We start from the raw sequence: 23,587 nt of genomic DNA on the forward strand, positions 1-23,587 counted from the left end.
CCCAGAAATCCTCTAGTATGCATTTTTTTCTTTTCTTTAAGAAAAAAGTGTTATTTTAGATTTTTGAACTCCATCTTTCTGAAGTGTGGGAAAACTGTGGGTTTCTGCCCTGTCCATGTTGCCACTGATGGTCGTTTTGTTTTCTGCTTGTCTTTCCCCAAGGAGATGATAGAAAGTGACATCTCGTCCATAATGTCAGGAATTATTCGAAATGTAGGGCAAAATCACCATTCCTCTCCACAGGAATACAGGTGAGGGCTTCAACAATCACAACATATATATATATATATATATATATTATATTTAATTTTGTTAACATGTTTATGAGCTGTTTATGGTTTCTGCAACTGCCCAAGAACTATTGTAATGTTAAATTCTGTGATTTTGCAGGAGAGCCGGAAGGTCTCCATTTCAAAGTTGGTGTCTCTGGGAGTGTCTGGGCTCCTGACCTGGAACAGGGGGTCTCCCAAGTGCCTGCAGTCCCTCATCCCCTCCAGGAGAGGTCCCCTTCTGAGTTAAAGCCTGGTGAATGTTAAGACAATAGCAGCTATTGCTTCCCCTATTGTGACCCTAAGGGGGCTCCAGGAAATGACCCCCAAAAGTTTCATGGGGACAGTTTGCTTCAGTTCTCCATGGATGTTTGAGAAAGTTGTGAATCAGAACTCGTAGGGTCTTAGCCTGGCTGTGTGACTTTTAGAAAGCCCCTTGCCCTCTCTGAGCCTCATTTCTTCATTGGTTAGATGATGCTGTTGAATCAGATGATTTAAGGTCTCTTCTAGGCTTCATGTTTTGAAGAGTAAATTAGATAGAGACTGACAGCAAAAATACTATTTCCTGATACAGGGTGAAGTCAAGTATGAGTGATTTTGGGCAGGGGGTGGGGAGTTGGTATCCTCAGAGCCCCTTCTTTTTTTGTCTTCAAATCTCAGAACTGAAAAGGCCCTTGGAGGGAAGTCAACTGGTCCCCATTTTTTTGGATGGGGAAACTGAGGCTAAGAAAGGACAAGGGGCTCATCCTAGGTCACAGAGTGACCAGGAAGGAGGAGAAGGAAAAGAGAAGACCTGGACTCCCATACAAACCTCTCTCTCCTTTGTCCTGTGGAGGCCTGACCTGGTTCCCAGGGCCCTGCTCCCGCAAGGCAGACACCATGCTGGTGGGTGTAGGGGGGCACTGCCCAGATTATGGGGTGGGGACAGGACCTGGGCTGGCCTGGGAAGAATGGGCTGTCACCTCTGATCAACTCTGTTTACCCAGGGGGCTGTCTGTCCGCCACCTCCCCACCCCTCTCCTTGAGACACCAAAACACACCAGCAGTGCCTGCAGGGACAGATTGCATCCCCCAATTAGAGGGAGGCTGCTTCCCAGGGCTGAGGGGCCTGGAGGCTGCCTTCTCAGATTTGAAGGAGAACACACATTCAAATATATTTGCTGAGCGCCTGCTGTGTGCTGTGTTCCTGAATACCTACTGAGAGCTAGCCCTCTCTCACTTCCCAAGATCATGCAGCCAGGATCGCTAGGCTCCCTTCAAGCACTAAAAGCATGTCAATGATGGCAGGTGGGGTGGGGCAGTCACTGGGGTAAGAGCTTGGTTAAGAGTGACTCCAGAGCCACTTACAATCCCGGCTCCTCTAGCCACGTGGAGCTCTCAAGAGCCTCAGTTTGCTCATCTGTGAAACGGGGAAACATCGAGTACTCACAGCATGGAGCTGTTATGACGATTAGATAATAACTTCTGACCCTGCCACTTGCCAGTTGAGTGACTGGGCAATTTTATCTCTGACTTTCATTTCTTTGTCCGTACAATGGGGCTAGTAAAGCTAACTCTGAGGGTTAAATACGACGTTATCTATGGGAGTGTCTGGCCCTCCGCAGGCCCCCAGTGCATCTGGGGTGAACCTGCCAGCAGGAAGCCTGTGACACACCCGGTCCTTCTTCCCGGCTGGCTGGAAGAATTCATGGATTCTTACTGTTGCCCCCTGAGCGCCCCATAAAAATCTCGGGAGGCATTTGAGTCAGCGCCCCCAGTAGCTCTGTGTGAGACGCGGGTACAAAGTCAACTTTGGACAGGTCCCCGGATGGGCTTTGCTTTCCTTATCTCTAAAATGGGCATCTGAGGACACGTCCCCGTGTGATAGCTGGGAGGATTAAGTAAATTAAGGTTGTAAAGCACCAGACGCATGCCTATAATTGCTGTTGTCACTACTTAATTGTATAAAAAAGTCTAGCTTTCTGCAAGGAAAGGGGTCTAGGAAGGGCCTTCGGAGTGTGTGTGTGTGTAGATGGGGGGAAGGGGTGGTCCCAAATCCAGTTGTCTGAGGCATCACCCAACAGAGGCGGATCCAGGATAGGATCCCGAGGCCCTGGGGTCTCAGCCCTGCATGTCTTGGCCAGCCCAGCTCACAAACTGGGCGCTGGGCAACTGCCGCTCTCCAGAAGCAGGGCGGGCAGGCAGAGAGCTTGCTGGGGCCGGGCAGTGCTCGCCCATTCACTGAGCAGCTGACAGCGGAGGGGCAGGAGCAGCCTCGCCCAGGCAGCCCGGGATCACTGCCTCTTGGTGGGTCCTGCACCCCTACTTGGTGCAAAGTGCCCAGCCTGGCGCATGGACTTCAGGGCTGTTTTCTTGCCTTGAACTGCCAGGGCATTCAGAGGGCAGGAACTACTACTACTACTAATAGCAGCAGCAGGTGGTTTCTTAACCCTTTTCTATCTGCCATGCCCCGGGCCAGGCCTCCAGCATGTATCAAATCCCCACAACCCACCCCCACCCCCCGATGTGGGGAGCACTTTTCTGGTGCCCATTTGATGGATGAGGAAACAGGCTCAGCCAGGTTCAGTGGCTTAAGATGACGCAGGTAGTAAGGCATAAAGTGGGGACTCAGTTCCTGGGACAAGGTTATTCTGCTGGGACCGAATTAGCCACTCCACTACCTCATAGCTGTGTGACCCCAGGTGAGTCACTACCCCTCTCTGAGCCTCGGTGTCTTTGTCAGTGAAATGGAGCAAGGAGAAAACCTAACTTGCAGGTTTGGGGGACGATTCTGCACTTGCATATAGGCAAGGCGTTCGGCTGGGCCTGGGCCACAGCACTTTCTCAGCTTTCTCACTGAAAAATGGGGAGATTTTATGATTGGGTGGTAACTCCCCCAGCTTCCAAGCACTCCCATTTCTCTCTCCACATAATAGCTCAGGAGAGGTTTATGGGCTTCTTAGTTTCTCTCCCAGGGCTCCAAAGAACCGCTCCAAGGCTCACTCAGGCTGCTGGTCCAGCCTCCGTCTGCCCCCTACTCCTGCCCCCCCCACCCCGTGCAGCCGCCTGCTCCTCCACCCCTGGGGCCGCTTTTGGCCGTTAACTTTCAATGGCTGTGCTGGGAGGGCGGTGGCGACAGCTGGAGGCGGCTGCCCTGTCCCCAGGGAGCCGTCGGGAGTCAGCCGCGGCCACCGGTGGGGCCCTGACAAATTGGCAGCATCTTCCCTGCGGCCGCCGCCACCAGTGGGGGCAGCTCTGACCTCCTGGGCAGACAACAAACAAGGCTTGCATTCATCACCAGCAGGCTTCCCCTTAGCTCAAAGGCTGGGAGGGCTGTCCACCCTTAGGAGCACTGACAAATAATTGCAGTTATTAAGCACCAACTGTGTGCCAGGTACCTGCTAAACTTCTTAGCAATTGCAGCATCCCACTTCATTTCTCCTGCAGCAACCCCCCAAGGCAGGTGCTACCATTATTCCAACTTACAGACAAGGGTACTGAGGCACAGGGATGCCACTTGTCCCAAGACTTAACGTTTACTTTAACCACCTCCCCCAAATTTTGGAACTTCTTCTAGAGCTCAGGTCCAACAGCTTCACTTTACAGATTGGGAAGCTGAGGTCTAGAGGGGCAAGAGAAGGCAAGCTTCTGGTCCCTTGTAACCTCTACTTCTCTCTGGGCCGTGAGCTCAGTGGTTCTTGCTGTCCCTTGTCAGGTCCTTGTCCACTCCCTGGAACCCTCAATCTCTCCCTAAGAAGGGAGCTGACCTTGGGGAAAATGCTTCCCCCTCTCTGGACCGTGGTTTTCTCATCTCTGTACCACAGAGCTGGGCCCCCGGTAGATAGTAGAGATTTTCTGGACAGATGCATGGATGGATAAATAGCACATGAAAAATAACATGTCCATGGAGATGCAGAGAGGTTTCTTGCTCAAGGATGGAAAGCGGGTAACACCACTGTTTATCACGTTAAGCCCCGTGCTGAGACTTGTGTGGGCAGATTTACCACCACCCTCCTCCCCAAATCAGAGAGGCTCCACCCATCATTGTAACCTCCTTGTGGGGTGGCATCTGTCGGGGGCGCCAACCATCCCATTTGTATACACACTCCCTTTCAGGGTGACCGAACAGATCTTCGGGTTCCTGGTGGCCAAAGAAGGGGGAGGCAGCCCTCCTGGGGCCAGCCCCCCTTCGGGGCCTTGCACCTCAGAAACACACACACACACACACAAAACACACACTCACACTGAGTCCTGAGCAGAGCTGCTGTTGTAGCAAGGAAAGATTCTTTTTTGCAAATCCCTAATCACATCATTTCATGTTCCACTCACTCTTGGCCCAGCTGGGGAATTCTGGGCTTGCTAAATTGCATTTCTTTTCTTTTTCCTGTCAATGGTTACAAAAGGTATTGCAAAAGCTATGCTGGCTAAATAAACACCTCCTCGAGATGCCTAATCCCTTTTCTGGGTTAAGTTAAATGAAAAATAAGCTCAGCTTGTAGTGATGCAACAGTTTCTTACTAGCAACATCTTGCAGGTGAAACTTCCTCCTTGTTATCAGGTGCCAGGTGGAAGAGGATGTGCCTCTGATTGGCTAGGACGGTCTAAACCCCGCCCCGCCCCCGGGAGACAATGCGTGTGGGCAAACTGTCCTAGTGACATTGCAGGGCAAGAGGAGAGAGCACAGGGAGAAGGAAGGCAGAAATGTGATTTGAGCACCTACTGTGTGCCAGCCCCTGTAGCCTCACTGCTGCCCCCTGTGGTAGGAATTTTATTATTCCATTTTACAGATGGGGAACCAGAGGTGCAGAGGTCTTGCTCAAGGTCATATGCAGCTAAAAAAGGGTTGAGATGAGATTTAGATCCAAAACTGGTTCCACTGCACAATTGCTGTATCACCTTTACAGAATCCAAAGATAGGAAATAAAGAGTTAAATGTGGGCTCTGAACTTCAGATGCATAGGCAGATATCCCCAAAGAAATGAATCCGTCATAAAGATGGATGACCCTGTACAGGCCCTGTTAATACCACAAGAGGGCAGTGGCCATGGAGTGCAGTTCATGGTGGGTGGAAAAATATTTGTCGAGTGGAAGAATGAAAACTTGCACTGGCCAGCCCAAGCTGGTCTGTGTCTCTAATAAGCTGTAAGACACTGTCATTTCTGTCTTCCAGGAGCTTAGGGTCTAGAAGGGTGGGGGAGGATGGAAAAGAACAGACACTGGAGTGAAACTGAAGCAGTCTTTGCTACTTACAGACACTAAGGGCGCTAACCATTCCGAGGCGGGAACAACTGGAAGGTGCTGGGCTGAGCTGGGAGGGCTTCCTGGAGGAGGTGGCATCCGAGCTGGGCAGGAAATGGATGAAGATTGGCAATGCAAGATATGTTGGGGATGGGCTGAGTTGGGGGTGGGTTGTCCAATTAGGCTGAGCCCAGAAGCCTGAGAAAGAGTGAGCTGTGCACTGGGTGCATGGAACAGCATTTCAGGCTGAGGGGATTGCACGTGCAAATGACTTAAGATAGGTGAGAACTCAGAGTGTTTGAGGAACTGAAAGATGGACAGGTTTGCTAGTGCAGAGGGCATGGGTGGCAGGGGACACGAGCAGAAGGGAAAGAGGTGGACAGGGGCCAGATCACAGTGAGGAGTTTGAATCTCATTTCCCTGGTGGATTTTAAAAACAGAGACTGTGTCCCTTTTTAAAGGTCGCTCTGGCTGCTGGGTATTAAATCTGTCCATTTCACAAACACTTGGTGCCTCTCTGTGCCTGTGGTTTGCCTATTCTGAACCAAAAGGCAGGCCCTTCTTCATGGCACATGAAGAAACTGAGGCTTATACATTCACAAGAGTCACCTGCCCAACATCCCCCAGTTGGGAATGGAGCCAGGACAGCAACCTTGGCTCTTCCTGGGCTTTTGCCTCCTGCTCTCTCCTCTACCAGCTCATCTTCCATTTCTCGAGCAACGTGGATTAAATAAAGATTTATAAAGTCAGTTGGGTTGGACCCCCTGGCACCCATGGACCCCAGCGGGACCTCGCCTTGCCCAGAGCCACCATGGGGTCCCCTGACCAGAGGCCACGTCATCATTCCCTGGGGGTGCCCAGCAACCTGATCTTTTAAAAAACAATATCATAATGGTTTGCCCTTCCTGCCCGCAGCATGATTTATTTCAGTAAACTGGCCAAGACAAACAGGGGCGGGGGTGGGGTGGGAGAAGTTAGGGTGTGGCCCTGATTCATCTCACGCCTCTGGCCTCAACTACCCCTTCTGTAAAATGGGCATAATAAATAGCGCCCCCCCCCCCCCACACACACACACACAGGCTGTCAGGAGGGCCTGATGCACCCATAAGGGTGGTGGGTGGCTGGGCCCAGGGTGGGGCAGGCCTCTCCTCCTCTAAGGACAAGCAGATCATGCTGTGTTCTCAGGTCAATTAGAAAGTTATGTCCCTGGGCATAGGGGGGATCTGGCTGCATTCCACCACAGGCCCTGGCACGTGGTAGGAGGTCAAGAGATATTTGCAGAATGTAGTTGATGCTGGCTGAGTGCAGAGCCCCCTTGGTGCCTCCTCTGTACCCTTCAGGGGCTGTTGGCAATAATGTGCACCACCAACATGCGTTGTGGGTTGACGAGGTGAGCCCCCGATGTGTGTTCCCTCCTTCAGTCCTCCCGGCAACCCTATGCGTTGGGAATGGGGATTAGCACCCCATTTTACAGAAGGGCAAACTGAGGCTCAGAGGGGCAGATGACTTCAGAAAAGTCTCAGAGCTACTAAGGGGCTGGAGGAAGATTTGAACCCAGGCCTGGCTGCCCACAGACAGTGGGGGCTCCCCGGCTGGGATGGGTGGGGATATGGTCTCTCAGAGGAGCTGGGTGCTCTGATGGGCTCAGAGCCTTCTGAGCAAACTCAGAAGGATGCGCAGGTAAAACATGTACGTGTTAGCCCATAGGACTCGGAAAATGGGGACCAGATGATGCCAGTAATTATTTCAGTAGAATATCATCCTGTTGTTGATTTCCACAGGGCAGAACCCTGCTCCACACAGGGCCTGCCTTCCCTCGCGGGCACTCCATGCTCTGGCCCTTTCTGAATGGGGCCGTGCGTTGCAGCATCCCCCACATCCCAGCAGAGGCGGGCTGCACGTGTGCCAGTCGCAGCCCTATGGAGACGGGAGGGGCTCAGCCCCCACGAGATGCAGATGTGGAAACTGAGGCAAGGAACCTGGGGCAGCTGCCAGCTGGAGCTTTTGGATTTTTACAATGTCCCCTGACTTGATCTCACCTTTTCTAGCTATAAAAGGGGAGGAGGATGCCTCATGTGTGTGTTGTGTGTGTGTGTGTGTGTAGCAAAGGACAGATGTGACTGAGCTTTGAGCTTTGGGGGGGTGGCTGTTGGTAAATGCTTGTATTCAGAAAAGGATCCTAGAGCATCAATCTTCCTTCTTTCCTTTCCCGTCCCTCTCTCCCAAAAAGCTCACCGTTCACTAATGAGGACTCCGTGTTAGTGATCAACTACCCACTTGGTTTGGGAAAGATGTGTTGTCAGGGGTCACCCTAGGGACTCCTTAACCCTTTAATGGTTTAACCTGCTTTTTCAGCAGAAGGCGTTTCATTTGATCTGATGCGTAAATGAACTGCTAATCTTAATTGTTATATACTCAACAACCTCACTGAGGTAGGTGCTATTATCATCCCCATTTTATAATGGGGAAACTGAGGCCCAGGAGTGTCAAGTTACCTGTCTCAGGCCATGCAGCCAGGAAGAGTTCAGACCCAGGCCCGCCTGCTCCTAAGCACTGCATGGTTCTGCCTCCCTACTGCCCTAGCCCTACTCTGCTTTACAGGTGAGAAAACTGAGGCTTGGGGTGGGAAAAAGCTGGCCAGGATTACAGAACTTTGGAAATGTGACCAGGGGGTTACCTACAGACTTCTTCCATGAATTATAGGATATTTACATCAAAAGAGAACTTGAATTCAACTTGGGCTCATCTTCCCTCTAACAGGGGTGAGACTCCTGCTTGAATGCTCCTGGGATGGGGAGCTTACTATTTTGCAAGTTGCCTTAGTCCACTGTCCCCATTGTTCCAGAGCCCTTTCCCTTCGTAGGGGATGGAGGAAGGATCTTTCATAATGAGACATGTTAAAACCCAAGATTACATGAAATTAGCTACATATATTTTCAACCCTAAATAAAGGTTCCAGTTGTTTTAAGGCAATGTAAAAACACCACAGATTTTTTGGTCACGATCAAAAGGATATCCCAGACCAGTTCCATGTAGCCGTACCTCCTGTGATGAAGGAAACATTCCACAGTTGAATGATCCTATGTGGTAGCACGAGCTGTGAGTGCCTATCGAGCATTTGAAATGTGGCTAGTGCCACCCTGCAATGGAATCTGTCATTTAATTTGATTTTAATGAATTTAAATTTAAATAGTCACATGTGGCTCATGACTACCATATGGGATAATGCACTGCTAGGATTTTCTGGAATTCCCAGTGCACGTCTTCAGCCATTCCTCCTGGTGGCCAATTGCCAGTCCCAGCGTCTGGAGGTAGAGTCATTGGCACCACCACCCCTTGGCTCGGTGGCCCCTGACAAGCTTGCTTCTCCTTGGCCTCAGGGTCCTCATCTGACCAGTGGGAAGGTGGCAATGATGGCAACACTTGCCTGCTGAGGCTCTCAGGAGGATGAGGGGAGACCCAGCTGGCTTTTGCTTACACACAGGTGACTTGGCTGTCCAACCCTGTCTGAAGGGGACAGCTGGACCTTTGTCCCTGGCTGGCCCCGGGGAAGGAGGCATGTGCCATCTGGTAAGCTGAGTCTGTTTGCTCATTCGTTCACTTGTGAGTACATACTGAGCGCCTACTGTGTGCCCAGCCCTGTTCTGAGCACTGTGGATATGACTCCTCCTCAGGGAGTGTGAGGTCCCCTGTGTCAGCATCAGGGTCCCTTGGGATCCCCTGCACCCATCGAGAGAGTCAGCCCCAGACGTGTCCTCATCCCACCAGATCCTCGGGACTCCCGAGACATAGGAGTATGGTCTACCCTCCCACCAGCTGGGCTTGTGGCCCACCAGGGTGCTTCCTGGGGCTCAGAAAAATGGGGCTTATACAGGAAGACACTGGAAGGTCCAGAGAGGGAGAAGAAGGAACAGCATTCTTTGTGAGGGAACAGAAAGTGCAGAGGCACAGAGGAAGGACATTTGTTTGGTCCTACCTGAGGCCTACAGTGCCCGTATCAGAGCTCGGGGTCTCCTGAGTCAGCACCAGGTATGAGAGAATCACCTGGGGAGTAGTTAACCACGAGTATCTGAGCCTCATCCCTGGAAAGTCTGTGCCCCTGTTTTTGGGGAGCCCAGGCTCCAGGAATGCAGGTGGTCACGAGGAGGCGATTGATGGTGTGTGGGCTGGAGAGGATCTGTGGGCGACTGGGGGCTCTGGACACATGGCAGGGAGAGGAAGGAGAGAGGGGAGAACAGACATGTACTAATGCCTCTGTCATTGGTTACCCGCACTCTGCAGATGGGGAAACTGAGGCTCAGGAAGGTTTGGGAATGCATCTGATGGGAACCCGCATGGAGGGGTGGGGCTAGGACTTCACTCTGGAGGTCCTGCCTGTCCCAGGCAGGCATCGGTGACACTCAGTGACACAGGAGGTCCGGCGTTAGGAGGGGCAGGATTTTCTCTCCCACCCAGAGACCCAAGAGACCCAGAGAGAGCAGGTCGGGCCTTGGGAGGACCCAGGCAGGACAGCCCCTCCCTGCCACATCCCCTACACCACTGGGGGTGGGTTTGGCCTTTTCCTGTGAACTGCAAATGTCCAGTCCTGTTCCAACACAGGAGGACCCCGCCGAGGGCACTCTTATAGGATCACACACTCCCACACAGGAAATAATCCCATCCCCCCCCCCCAGGCAGTAGGATGCTTCTCAAAGACCCACAACCTCCACATCGGCACGCCAGCCCTAGCGGGTGCGTGGTCTCTGTGACTATGGTTATCCCTAGTGCCCATTTTACAGGTGGGGAAACTGAGGCTGGGGGAATTAAGTTTCCCTTTGAGGGGCTACAGCTGGGAAGCCAGAGGGGTGGCTGAACCGAGGAGCCTCTCCTGTGTCATAGATGCCCAGGGCCTGGGGTTACCCCTAAGACACTGTGCTAGGTGAGAGTGGTGCTGGCTGCGGAGGGCGTCCCCAGGGAGGAACTTCAGTGGGGAAGGGGTAGCCGTCACCTGCCACAGGGAGAAGGGGTGTGCTGGTGCGCCGCTTTGCATAGGGCAGAGGAGGTGGAGGAGGAGGGGACGGAGGTCCTCGAGGCCCCAGGCGAGGGGACGAGACCCCTCCACTTAGCCCCTGGCACATCCCCTCGTGGGCCCTGCCATGGGCAATGAAGGGGTACCCAAATCCCAGAGAGGGGTCCAAGGAGGAGCAGGGGGCACGGGGGACTCCCAGCACAGTGCTCCTCGGCTTCTCCAATCACTCGTGGTGGCTGCAGGGTTGGCTGGGGCCTCCTGTGCGGCCCCCTGGAAAAGACATTCTGGTGTGGGGGCAGGGTGGGGGACAGAAGGGAGGGCCTGGGAAATCCGAGGCGGTGAGGGAAGCAGGGGTCCTGCCACCCAGCCCCAGAGTGAGCCACAGATCCCTCGGAAGGGAGAAGCGGAGGCAAAACCTGTGCCCCAAGCTTAATGCACACCTGCTCATTTGATCCTCGATCCCACCCAGGGAATGGAGGCTCAGGGTCCGGGGCTGACCCGCCCAGGTCAGGCAGTTACAAGGACTTGAATCCAGAGCAGTCGAGTCAAAGCCTGAGCTTTGCCCAAGCCCCAGCCACACCCCCTCTGGGTGGCCCTTCCCCAGAGCTCTCCTGGGAGACACTAAAATACAACTTCTGGGGCCCCAGAACCCCGTGCTCAGATTCCAGGGTCTGGGCTGGCCCCGGACTCTGCATTTTAACCCGCTCCCTGGGAGATGCTGTTTCGCGCCGACCCAGCTGAGAGCCCAGACCCAGGGCAGGAGGCAGGAACTGCACAAGACTGGAGCAGACAGAGGCCTGGTCACCTCGCTTACGCACAAAGGGATTTTGCTTTTACCGGTCTGGCCTCAGTTTCCCCATCTGTGAAGTGGGGCTGGCTACTCCCTGTCCCCCTTCTGGGGCTGTCACAAGTACTGAAGGATCCAGGAATCATTGTCACCCCCTCCTCCCAGGGCTGCTGGTCTGGCTACTTAGTCAACCCCCTAAGTAGGCATTTAAATGGATGCAACCCCTATTATGTGCAAGGACACTGCAGATGTGGGGCCCCAGGCCAAGGTGGAGAAATGGCAGTGGGGGGAGGGCGGGACTTGCTGGCCCTGACAAGGCGTAGGGAAAGCACCATGCACACAGGGTCCTGATGTGGCGTCTGGCTTCCTAGAGGAAGAGCTTCTCCCTGGGTGGAAGGAGACCCCATGGGGAGTCCGGAGCCACTTTACACACAGCCCCCCATTCTTTTCAGACTATGAGATTGGGAGCAAACTGCTTCCCTCCCTCGATCTCATTTCCCCAAGGGTGAGACGAGGGGTGGAGTGAGGTGTCGCCCCTGGGGACTTCCGCCCTCAAGAGGCCGGAGGCCAATTTGACACAAACGTCCCATCGTGGCAGAGGGAGGAAAGCCAACGGCCTGGAGGCGGGACGCGGGAGCCAGGCGGGTTCCTGGGCTAGATGTCCCCGGACTGGCTGGGGGAGGGTGCCGCCCTCACGTGGGGAAAGAACGGGGCAGACTGCAGTGGGGAGCCGACACATAACAGGAAGGAGAATGGAAGCACAAGGGTAGCGCTCTGGTCCCTTCTTCGCACTCAGCTACATGCTAAGCACGTTACACACATCGCCTCAGATAATCCTCACTGCATGGGGAAACTGAGGCTAAGAGCGTTTAAAGTGGTCTCAGGTTCTCTGTGTCTAAAGTGAACATGGCACATAGCCCAGGGTCTGGCATACAGTAAATGCTCAATAATGGAAGCAGCTAGTGATAGTCACGGGCCACCATTGGGTCCCGGGATCCTGATCAATATTAATATTAATAGTCACAGCAGCTAAGTCTTCACAGCACGTTTACCCTGAGCCAGGCAGTTCCAAGTGCTTTACAAGCAATAGCACGTTTCGTTGTCAGGACGCCCTCTGAGATGGGAACTATTGTTATCCCCATTTTACAGATGAGAAACTGAGGCTCAGAAAGTGGGTCACTTGGCCAAGGGCACACAGGTAGGCGGAGACCGGGATTCTAACCCAGGTCTGGCTGAGTCCAGAGCTCAAGCTCTTACCCACCGGGTATATGAGTCCCTGGTGATTTGCTCCAAGGTACAGGTGGAAACTGTTTACAAGCCCCCCTAGAGGGCTCTAGTGAGGCCCCCCTCAAGAAACCTGTCAGCAGGGGCTGCCCTCCTTTTTTCCCTGCTGCCCCAGCTCCAGGCAGAGGGGTGGGGGCAGTAGGGAGCCACAGCAGGTTAATGAGCAGGAGTGGGGCTCCCCCCACCAGATGCTGGGAGGTCGGCTTTCTGGCCATGGGGGGTGTGACTGGCTGGGCCCCAAATGTGGGCTTGGGTGGGGAGGGTGGTGGCTGAGCACCCCCAGAAGCTAGTGGCCTACTGCCCTGCCCCTCGGCCTCATCCCCGGGTCTCGTGGGCCTGAGGGGACAGATGGCATGGCCCAGGCTGGGGCTTGGCTGTCACTCGGCCAGATGAGTTATGAGGGGGCCGAAGGGGCGGCAGCCAGGGGCCAGCAGAAACAATTGGGCCGAGACCCTGGGACAATGCGGGCCACGTGCCACAGGGCAACAGTCGTTTGTCGCACAATGGGCTGCAGGGGACAGCAGCCGGGCCAACTGCCGGCGTTGACACGGGCCAGCTGAGTTTTCAAATCATTTCCAGGCCCTGTTTTCCTCCGAGGCAGCCAATCGCGGGGGCAGAGGGGCAGTCACCTGATGCCAGCTATGGGGGGCTGAGGGCCTGGCCCAGCAACGACTGAACAGCGGTGGCCATGGCAACGCTAATTGTGGCCCTAAAACACAGGGAATGAGGGAGTGAGAGAGATGGAGGGTGGTGCAGGGGGCCGGGGAAGAGAGAGAGGGAGAAAGAGAGCTTGAGCTCGTGGCCGACGCCCCGCTCCGGATTCCCTGGCACATGCAAAAGGGAACCTCGGCTGGGTTGTTACACACACACACATACACACTCACACACACCCCTTCCCTCTCCACACGGGCCTGACACACCTATTTTTGAAACTTGGAGCTTGGAATTTGGACCTTGGGCTCCTTGGCAACAAAACAAAGTCCCTGGCTGACCAGGAAGTGACCATGGCAGGTCCAGAGTGGGCCCGTCTGTACCTATGTTATGACGTGGCCACGATGCTGATGATTTGCCCCGTGCTCTCGAGGCCGCATGAGCGAGTGTGACTTCAGTGGCTTGGAAGAGAACTGGTCACCCCAAATCATGGTACCTGTTTGCTATCCTCACTGGGCATCCCTTTTCCTTCCATGGAAAGCGACTTTTTTGCCTATGAAGCCCTTGGGGGTTGAGTGTGTGTGTGTGTGCGTGTGCATGTGTGTGTGTGTGTGCGTGTGCATGTGCGTGTGTGTGTGCATGCAGGGCCCAACTGGAACCTCCAGGGATTGCTTGGAGTCACGGAGAAGAACTCAGGCTACGGGGCCATGCTGCCTGGCTTCTAGCTGCACTACCTCCTGCTCTGTGGTCCTTTGGGCAAGGGACTCAGCCCCTTGGTTTTGCCCTCTGTACAAGGTGTGTATAGACAGGATCCCAGCTCACAGGGCTGTTGCAGAGATTAAGCAAAGCTGTGCCCTCTGAGCCTGCGCCCAAGGCCTGGTGGGGAACGGTCATCCCAAACCCTGTGCCCTCCACGCGGGCCACAGCGCACCGGACAGCACGGTAGAAAAATGGCCCTGGACCTGGATCAGCAGCCAGAGTCCGATTCTGCCATGACTGGGAAACCCTGGCCACGAGCCTGCCAGTTCAGCAGTGTCCCCAGGCCAGATTCTCCTCTCACGGCCTCTTAGGGCCCATGCAGATCCTGCTAAGCCTGCTGTGCCTCAGTTTCCCCACCTGTAAAATGGGAGTCATAATGCTCTCTGCCCCATAAGGTGGCTAGGAGTGTGAAGGACTCGGCACAGAGTAATGCTCGATAAACCTGAGTGTTTGTTATTTTTGTGGGAGATATTGGGACATGTTGAATGAATGAATGAATGACTTGAGGATGCCTGATCTGGCTGCCAAAAAAGGATCCTGGGATCAGAGACCCAAGGCAGCCTGGGGATGGTCAGGATGGAAGGCTGTGGCAGCTTGGGGGGCTGGGGGACTAAGGGGACAGTTCCAAAGGTAGGGAGAGACCCCAGGACCCGGCCGAGCTCCCCTCCCGCCCTCGCTCCCCACCCCTTCCAGCAGGCTCCTGGCGGCCGCCTGCGATGACGATGTTCCCGGGGACCTGCAGTCGCTGTCGTGGCTCACGGCTGTGGACGTGCCACGGCTGCAGCAGATGGCAAGTGGCCGCGCGGACCTGGGAGGCCCCAGTGGGCCACTCCCACACCCAGGTAGGCTCAGAGCAAATTGCGGCCGGGCCGGGTGGCATGGGCAGGGGGGCGGTATGTGTGTGTCAACTCCCAGTGCTGCAAAATGTGGCTCATTCTGCCTTCCTTGGTGGATAAGGTTCTTGCATTTATGCTCCGCCAGGCCCTGGGAGGGCAGAGGCTTTGACGAAGAGTCAGGACAGACCTGTCCCCTACCCTGGCAATCTCAAATATCTAGAATAGTAGCAAACTACAGCCCCTGGGCCAAATCCTGCCTGCAGCCTGTTTCGTACAGGCTTCAAGTTATCCGTGTTTTTTTTTTTTTTTTTTAATATTTTTAAAGGGTCATTAAAAAATAGAAAGAAAGTATATGTGATTGGCAGAGCCCAAAGTGTTTACTATCTGACCTTTTTATTAAAAGTGCTGACCTCTGATCTCGAGATTCCAAGATAATATATGCAAAGCACTGAGCACAGGCCTGGCACATAGTAGGTGCTTGAGAAGTAGAAACTGGTTGCAGTCCTAGCAAGTGAATTAAGTGCTTGAAGATACAGAAAGCGTTGAAGCAAAGCAAAGCAAAACAACAATAAACAATCGCCTCAGCACATTAAAAGTGCCAATAGTTGAAGAATTAACATCTTTCTTTGGATAAATTGTTCTTTGGATAATTTGTTCTAGGCCAAACATCTGTAGCAGGGGTTGACAAACTTTCTTTGTAAAGAGCCAGGCAGTAAGTATTTTAGGCTGTGCAGGCCAGACAGTTTTTGTGAAACTGCTGGACTCTGCTATTATAGCACAAAAGCGATATGTGAATACATGGGTATTGCCAATAAAACTTGAACAAAACAGGCTGAGGGCCAGATTTGGCCTGTTGGCTGTAGTTTGTTGACCCTGCTCCAGATCCCCAAGGGGACAGCTGTGTGACCTCAAGTGTATGCCTTCCTCTGTGGACTATTTCCTCATTGGCAGTGAAAGGAGAGCAGAAGAGCCCCCATGGAGTACTGTCAGGGGTCAAAGTGGAAAGCACCTGGTATACAGTAGGTACTCAGTAAATGGTAATCATGAAATAAGGAAGGTGGGTCATGGCCGAGGGTCACTTCCTCCTCCACCGCATTTGCCAGGCGCCTCCTGTGTGTCTACAACTAAGTGCCAGGTGTTTGGAGCACTCAGTTGTTTAAGACGCGGTCCCAGTTCTCAGGGAGCTGACGGTATGGTCATAGAGAAAAGGGCAGACAGGCCAAAGCAGAAAGGACAAGCCCAGGTGGCAGTTAGGACTTAGGGGACAGTTGAGGGATCTGGAAGGCTTCCCTGAAAAGGTGGCCTGATGGCAGGATCATTTGGCAGCTCAACTTTGCTTGATTAGAAGCAGCTACCTAAAATCAGGTAGATGCGGTAAAAATCTGTGATGGATTAGTGATGTCTGTCACAGGCCTGCCACAGAAGGGTGTGGTACGTCTGCTATTCCTGAGCTAACCCTTGGCAGAAGAGCAGGGCTTGGCAAAAGGGAAGGAAGGAATGAAGGTACTTGGATCTAAACCTAGAGACAAAGGGGATGTTTTGAGTCAGAGAGATGAACAATGAATTCATCTTTTAGCTCCAGGAAGGACAGGAACAAAGATATTACATCATCCTCCTCCTCATTGCTATCGTCGTCACTATTATTATTATTGCCTCATGTTTACTGAGGCATGTGTCTGGCAATGTGCTAAGCACATTCTATACATTATCTCATTTAACCCTCACAACTTAATAAGTAGGTGATGTCATTAACCCCATGGTACAGATGGGAAAACTGAGGCTGGCCCCAGATGACACCACTGGTAGGTGCCCCACTCTGCAATACCACCTCAGGGAAGTGATTTTCTAAGCACCTATTATGTGCCTGGTCCTGAGGGTTCAGGATGCCTGCATCCTCTGGGGATGTTCACGGACTGGGCCATCTTTGCACAACCATCATTCCTCCAGCTTGGTAGGTTCTCTGTCCTTCCCTCCTGCAGGTGCCTTGGCCACGATGGCTGACCTACAAGTAGGAGCTGCCCCAGGCGCTCTGCTCCACAGACCGGCTGGCCTGGCCCCCCCGGGCCTGCTGGGCCTGGGCCCCACAGCCAGCCATGGAGCCAGCGTAAGTGCCAACACATGAGTTGGGGAGTGAGGGGGATTGTCTCCCAGAGCTGGGGTGCACCCATCCCCACTCTGACCCTCTGTCTCCTCCTCTCCCCACCTCAGCAGATGAGCCAGTTCCCCATGGGGGCCCAGCCCTCATCAGGCCTGCAGGAGCCACCACAGCTGTATTCGCCTGCCACCCAACCGCAGTTCCCACTCCCCCCAGGCACCCAGCAGGTACCAGGGTCCTGGGGGAGCCCTGGACTCAGAGGCAGAAACCATGACCTGGGTGGGCCAAGGACTTCTCTGAGCCTCGGTTTACTCCCCCTGGAACATGGGGATAACATTCCCCACCAAGCCCACGTCACTGGGGTCATTCATTAAGTTCCCTCCCCCTCAAACTCCTGCCATAGTGGGGACAAGATTTTCTCCTGGGGTTGTAAAGCTGCCTTACACATTTTGAGACTGGGGGTGGAGTGGTTATGAATAGCTTATGCTTTCTCTCACCTGCTCTTTCTTCTCTCTCTGCCGCCCTGCCCCTGCTCCTGCCTCTGCCTGGGGCAGTGCCCCCCTGGGGGCCTGTATGGCTCCCCATTTGGGGCGCGGCTTCCGTACCCCCAGCCCCGCATGGCTGTGCATTCATCTCAGGAGCTGCACCCCAAACACTACCCCAAGCCCATCTACTCCTACAGGTGAGGTACAGGGCGGGCAGGGCCGGAGCTGCCTCACTCTGGCAGGTGAGGGGTGTGGACCACCTTTAGGGTATGTCATACCACTAGGGGTGGTGACCCAGACTTCCCAAGGCGGGTGGGAGTGGGGAGTAGGGAACCCCCAGGTGGGCCCTGCTCTAGGGAAGGACCATCAAGTGATCAGTCAATGCCTGGGGTGGAAAATCCACTCTAGGCTCTGGGCACTGTGCCTGGCTCCATCACTCATGAGCTGTGTGGCCTTGGGAAAGTGGCTTGGCCTCTCTGAGCCTGTTTCCTCAGAGGTAAAAACCGTTGTCATTACAGTATCATGTAGTACACAGGGGTTTACGGAGGCAGGAGGCAGCCTAGGTAAAATCTAAAGCCCCATAGATATGAATTAAATAGGAATTATGGGGAGGGGCTTAAAAGAGACAAGATTTCTCAGATCTGTACCAAGGAGTGAGCCCAGAGCCAAGGAAACTGTTAGGGAGCCGGGAAGAGGCTGGGATGTGAAAAAGGCATCAAGAGCTAACATGGTGTGAGTGTTCCTGGCAGGGGGGACCTTGGGCTGTCCTCCTGAGACCCCTTCATGCCTGGCCTGCCCTGCCCCCTGTCCCCAGCTGTCTGATTGCCATGGCCCTGAAGAACAGCAAGACAGGCAGCTTGCCCGTGAGTGAGATCTACAGCTTCATGAAGGAGCACTTCCCCTACTTCAAGGTGAGGGGCCTGGAATTGGGGATACCACAGCCACCCTGGCCTCTCCCAGAACCCAGGGCTGACCCAGGCCAAACTGAGTCACCTTCTCATCTCCCAGTTATGTGTGCAGACCTGGTAGTAAGAACACATGGACATGTGCCTGCACTCACAGACAAATAAGGGAACAGACACCCAGAAGGAAAAGGGGACATTTGAGCTGGGCTTTGACGGATGAAGAGGAGTTCACTAGTCAATCCCAGGGGCAAAATGAGACTAGTTATTCAGCACAGATTCAGTAGAACAAAATATTGAAAAAATAACTGGCAAGAGTTTTCACCTCTATGAGCCTCGGTACCCTCATCTGTCAGACAGGGTGACTAGTGTCCATCTGACGAGATTAGTGAGGATTCCCCATCCCAAGGGCCTAGCAGCTCCTGGAACATGTTGGCCATTTCTAATGTTGTCCTTGTTAGCATCAAAGCAAAAAGAGGGGTAGGTGAGCACTCTGGAAGGTCAGTGGGTCCTACACTGTGGGCACCTGGCCTGGACAGCGGCCTTTGCAGGAAGACTGCCCCACAGCATGAACTGCATTACAGTGTCCAGTTACACAACATAACACCATGAGCATTTAAAAATGATTTGCATTTTTAGTACACTGGACCATGTGTATCTATGATTCAGCAGCATTCTCACTTGCTTGTTTTCTGAGTGGGAGAAAAAAAGTAGGTCAATCTGACAGCCCAGGGTGGGTGGGGAGGGGACTCGCTCCTGCCACGACTGGCTAGAGCAGCTTAGCAGCTCCCTCTTTCATCGGGACAGGTGCCCTCCAGTTTGCCACAGTCCCCACCACTCCCTATTAATCCCCAACTCAAGGCTGGGGGCTGGACACTGTCATTTTACCCCCTGCCACTTCTTGGTGCCACTTCCATAGGCCCGCATGTTTCAGATCCCCCAGGAGGCGAACTGGGGCCGCAGGGCGCCCTGCGCGATGGGGTCTCCCAAGGGCCACCGTTTCCTCCCCCCCCCCCCCCCCCGCAGACTGCTCCCGACGGCTGGAAGAACTCGGTGCGGCACAACCTGTCCCTCAACAAGTGTTTCGAGAAGGTGGAGAACAAGCTGGGCGGCTCCTCGCGGAAGGGCTGCCTGTGGGCCCTGAACCTGGCGCGCATCGACAAGATGGAGGAGGAGATGCACAAGTGGAAGCGAAAGGACCTGGCCGCCATCCACCGCAGCATGGCCAACCCCGGTGAGGCCCGCGCGGCGCCCGCGCAACCCCCTCGCACTCTGCACCGGCCGGGAGCTGGAACACCGAGGGTCCTGCCTGGGACTTTAGGAAAAGCTGCTACCCCTCCCCAGCCATCACCGGTTTCTTACAAAGAGAATACAGATTGAGCGCCCGGGGGGGGGGGGTGGGGGGGGTGGCGTCGCTTTCCCCTACCCTGGCTGAGCTTTCAAAGTCATTAAACAGTAACACGTGGTGTGGGCTGGGGCGTGGGGACAGCGCAGCCTCTTACCCGCGTGCTGGGCGGGACACTGCCACGGAAGGGCCTGCCCCAGCCACACCCAGGCGGGTTAGGGGATTTCTGGCAATTCTTGCTGAGGAAATAACTGAGGATTTGAGCAAGTGGTTTGTGAGCAAAGTTACTCATCACAAAATTACTCCCATAGTGAAAAAGTAAAGCAATGCAGACATACCCACAAGAGGACATGGACTAAATAAATGTAACAGCAGGCCATGCACGTATTAGAGAGTTAAAAAAAATATATTCGAAAATATCTGTGGAATATAAACAAATGCTCCCAGTATAAGAAGTAAAAAAGGCATTTAGGGGCCAATATGTACAACACGGTCACTTTTTAAAAATACCTACAAATATAGATACATATATACGTACATCCACACACTTTCTTTTTACAGATCTATATATATATGCACATGTAGAGAGAATAAGTCTGGCAGGAAATACACCAAAATCTTTACTGTGAGGGCAGAGACTACTGGTACTTTTTTTTTTTTTTTTTTTTTTTTTTTTTTTTAAAGGAAAGACAGAGAGAAGGAAGGAAGGATAGAAGGAAGGAAGGAAGGGAAACATTTTTAAACATTTTCTTGTTTTATTGTATTCTGTTTCTCCGTTTTTTGTTACATGGGCTGGGGCCGGGAATCGAACCGAGGTCCTCCGGCATAGCAGGCAAGCACTTTGCCCGCTGAGCCACCGCGGCCCGCCCTACTGGTACTTTTTATATCCTTCCATGTTTCTGTGTTTTTCAAATCTTCCACCTTGTTCATGAATTACTTTTAGAATTTAAAAAAAGATTGCTTTTTTTTTTTTCTTGTAATGAAGGGATGAGAGAAGGGAAGGCCATACGAGGGATAGATGAATGGGGAATGCAACACAGGAGGCTAGCTCTGCTCCAGCCCTAAGTCTGTCCCACCGGCCCTGCTGGGTGCCAGCGTGTTTGAGGTCGGGGTCTGAAGGGCATGGGACGGAGGCTCAGAGAGGGGCAGCTCATTGAGGCAGGGAGAAGGACCCCAGCAGCAACCAGCTGGCCCTTGGGTGAGGTGGCGCCAAAGGGCACCCAGCCCCACGGACAGCCCTGGGGTCTGGGTTGAGATTAGGGACCAGTCCTGAGACATACTGAGTGTGAGATCCTAGGCAGGTCATTTGCCTTCTAGATTCTAAGTGGGTTCATTTATAAAATGGGTATAATCCATGTAGATCCTGGGACCCTAATGGTCCAGTTGTAACACAGTGTTACATCCAATGATACAAGCCAACAGTCCAAAACGGCTTAAGAGTAATTTCAGACTTTATATCCAAGAACATTAAGAGGGATCCAACTTATAACCCACAGCAATACTTCTTAAGGACTTCTTAATAACAGGAGTGGCTAGGAACCCTCATATGTTAATAAATTTTGTCTGTAGGTCTCATAGGATTTGTAATCCCTGCCTTACCTCCCTCTTGTAGGGTTGTTGTGAGGTTTAAGCGAAGCCTAGGGTTCCAGGGCTGTCTTATAAGGTACTATCCAAATGAGAGGTGGGAGGGATCAATGTTATTATCTAATGGCCCCTCCCAATCCTCAAAGGCCTTCCAAAAATGTGTGATTTCATTACATCTCCACAACAACACTGTGTAGAGTATATGAGACCATTTCGTAGAGGAAGAGACTGAGGGTCAGGCAGTTCAAGAGGCTTGCTAAGGTCACAAAGGTGATAACTCTGGATGGGTACGCAGGCAAGGGTGGGGTTCAATAACCATGGGGTGAGTTCTGAGCATCTTCTCCTACCTGCCCACAGAGGAGCTGGATAAGCTGATCTCGGACCGGCCGGAGAGCTGCCGGCGCCCTGGCAAGATGGGGGAGCCCGAGCCCCCTGGGCTGACCCACACCACCACAGTAGCCATGGCCCACAGCTGCCTGGCCGTCTCCCAGCTCCCAGCCCAGCCACTGATGACCCTGTCCCTGCAGTCAGTCCCCCTGCACCACCAGGTCCAGCCCCAGGAGTATCATGCTCCCGGCTCTCCCGCCCCAGCCCAGACCCCTCCCCTGCACGCCCTGCCGGCCCTGAGCCCCAGCCCCCTCCCGCACCCTGCGGTGGGAAGGGCTCCTGTGGACTTCATCAACATCACCACTGACATGAACACCGAGGTGGACGCCCTGGACCCCAGCATCATGGACTTTGCTCTTCAGGGTGAGGCTGGAGGATGGGGGTGATGGGAGGAAGTGGGAGGGGAAATGCGGGGGAGGGAAAGGCGGGGGAGGGGGATGCCAAGGAAACAGGGGAGGACAAAGAATGGGAGGCTGGTCTGCATTGTACTCCTATGGCCTCATCTCTACAACTCACTCCTTCAACTGACACTTCCTGATCCCCTGATTATAGCAAATGAGAGCATTTATTGAACACTTACTGTATACCAGGCACCAGACCAAGCACTTTCTAGTTATCATCTCCGTTGTAACAGTCTTGTGAGGTTACTGCCATTTCATATCCCCATTCTGCCCATAAGAAAACTGAGGCGGAGAAGGGGCATCACCGGCCCGGTCACTCGTAAGTGGCAGAGCTGGGTGTTAAATCCAGGACTGACCAACCCTGAACTTGTCATTGTTAACGGCTTCGACTCGCATGGGCCAACCTCATGCCAGGTCCTCACTCTGACCCACTGCCTGCCGCATGGTCAAGCTCAGTGAAAGGGAGGTGAATGAATGAATGAATGAATGAACAAGAGAAGTTCAGGTTTCAGAGATGGCTCTCGATTCACCCATTCAGTTACATTTGTACCCCCACCAACTGCCCACCAAAGAAAGAGACAACAGCCTCTGTCCTAAAGAGCTCTCCACCCAGCAAGGGAGAGGACGAGTTAGCAGGTGGTTCCAGGTGACACTGGCATATTCCTGCTTCTCTCCCTGGATTGTCATGTACCTCAAATGTGCCTAAGAAGGAGAAAGCATTGTTTCATCCCCCTGGCTTTGACTGTGATTGCTCTGCTTTATGAGGGCGACACGGTTTTTTTTGCACATCATCTTGTTTCTAATGCTGGCCGCAGCCCCACCAGGCAGGTTCTCCGGCCATCTCCGTTTTAATCCGAGGAACGCGGAGGTGGAAGTGGCCTTTCCAGGCGCCTCCAGTGGGAAGGGAAGGGCTGGGGCTGCAGCTCCTGCCTGGCTCTCACACCCTCTTTCCCTGCAACCTGTGACCTTAAATTCGCACACGGGCGTTGCCTGCTCCCCTAAGACCTGGGTACAAACTCGGGTCCATTTGTCCTGACGCCAGCTCGCCCGGCTGCTTTTGTCTCTGAAAGGGAACCTGTGGGAGGAGGTGAAGGATGACAGCTTCAGCCTGGATGCCCTGGCTGCCTTCGGAGACTCCCCACTCGACTGTGACCTGGGGGCCTCGGGCCTGACCCCCTTGTCCGGTGGCAGCGACCAGTCCTTCTCAGACTTGCAGGTGACAGGTCTCTACGCGGCGTACTCTGCCCCAGACAGCATGGCTGCCTCGGCTGCCACCTCCTCCTCCCAGTACCTGGGTGCCCCGGGGAACAAGCCCATCGCCCTGCTTTGAGCTGGGCACCCGCGCCCCCGTCCCAGAACTCCCAGGGCAGGCCTGGGTGGGCCACGGACAGGCATGGGGTGTCCCCGGGAGAACTGCCTCCTCCCCTCCCGAAAGCCTCTCCTGAACCCTCAGCGGGGCTGCTGGCTGGTCAGGGAAGCCGCTGCTCCGGACACCCGTGTCCCAAGCCAGAATGACAGTGGAGAGTGGACACCCACCTCCAAGCTGCACGGCCCGGTTGTGCAGGGCACAGGATTTC

General features: G+C 53.8%; 1 protein-coding gene across 1 annotated transcript; it reads left to right on the plus strand.

Annotated features, from left to right (window-relative positions):
• Positions 1-165: 165 nt before the first annotated feature.
• FOXN4 (forkhead box N4) lies at positions 166-23,340 on the plus strand. Its single transcript, XM_077159103.1, has 9 exons — positions 166-251; positions 14,672-14,817; positions 16,791-16,915; positions 17,023-17,133; positions 17,461-17,588; positions 18,206-18,302; positions 19,320-19,527; positions 21,580-21,972; positions 23,081-23,340. The coding sequence occupies exons 1-9, from the start codon at positions 166-168 to the stop codon at positions 23,338-23,340; spliced, it is 1,554 nt and encodes a 517-aa protein (XP_077015218.1).
• Positions 23,341-23,587: the final 247 nt, after the last annotated feature.

This window comes from Tamandua tetradactyla, chromosome 5 (assembly GCF_023851605.1).
Source record: "Tamandua tetradactyla isolate mTamTet1 chromosome 5, mTamTet1.pri, whole genome shotgun sequence".
Taxonomy (NCBI): Eukaryota; Metazoa; Chordata; class Mammalia; order Pilosa; family Myrmecophagidae; genus Tamandua; species Tamandua tetradactyla.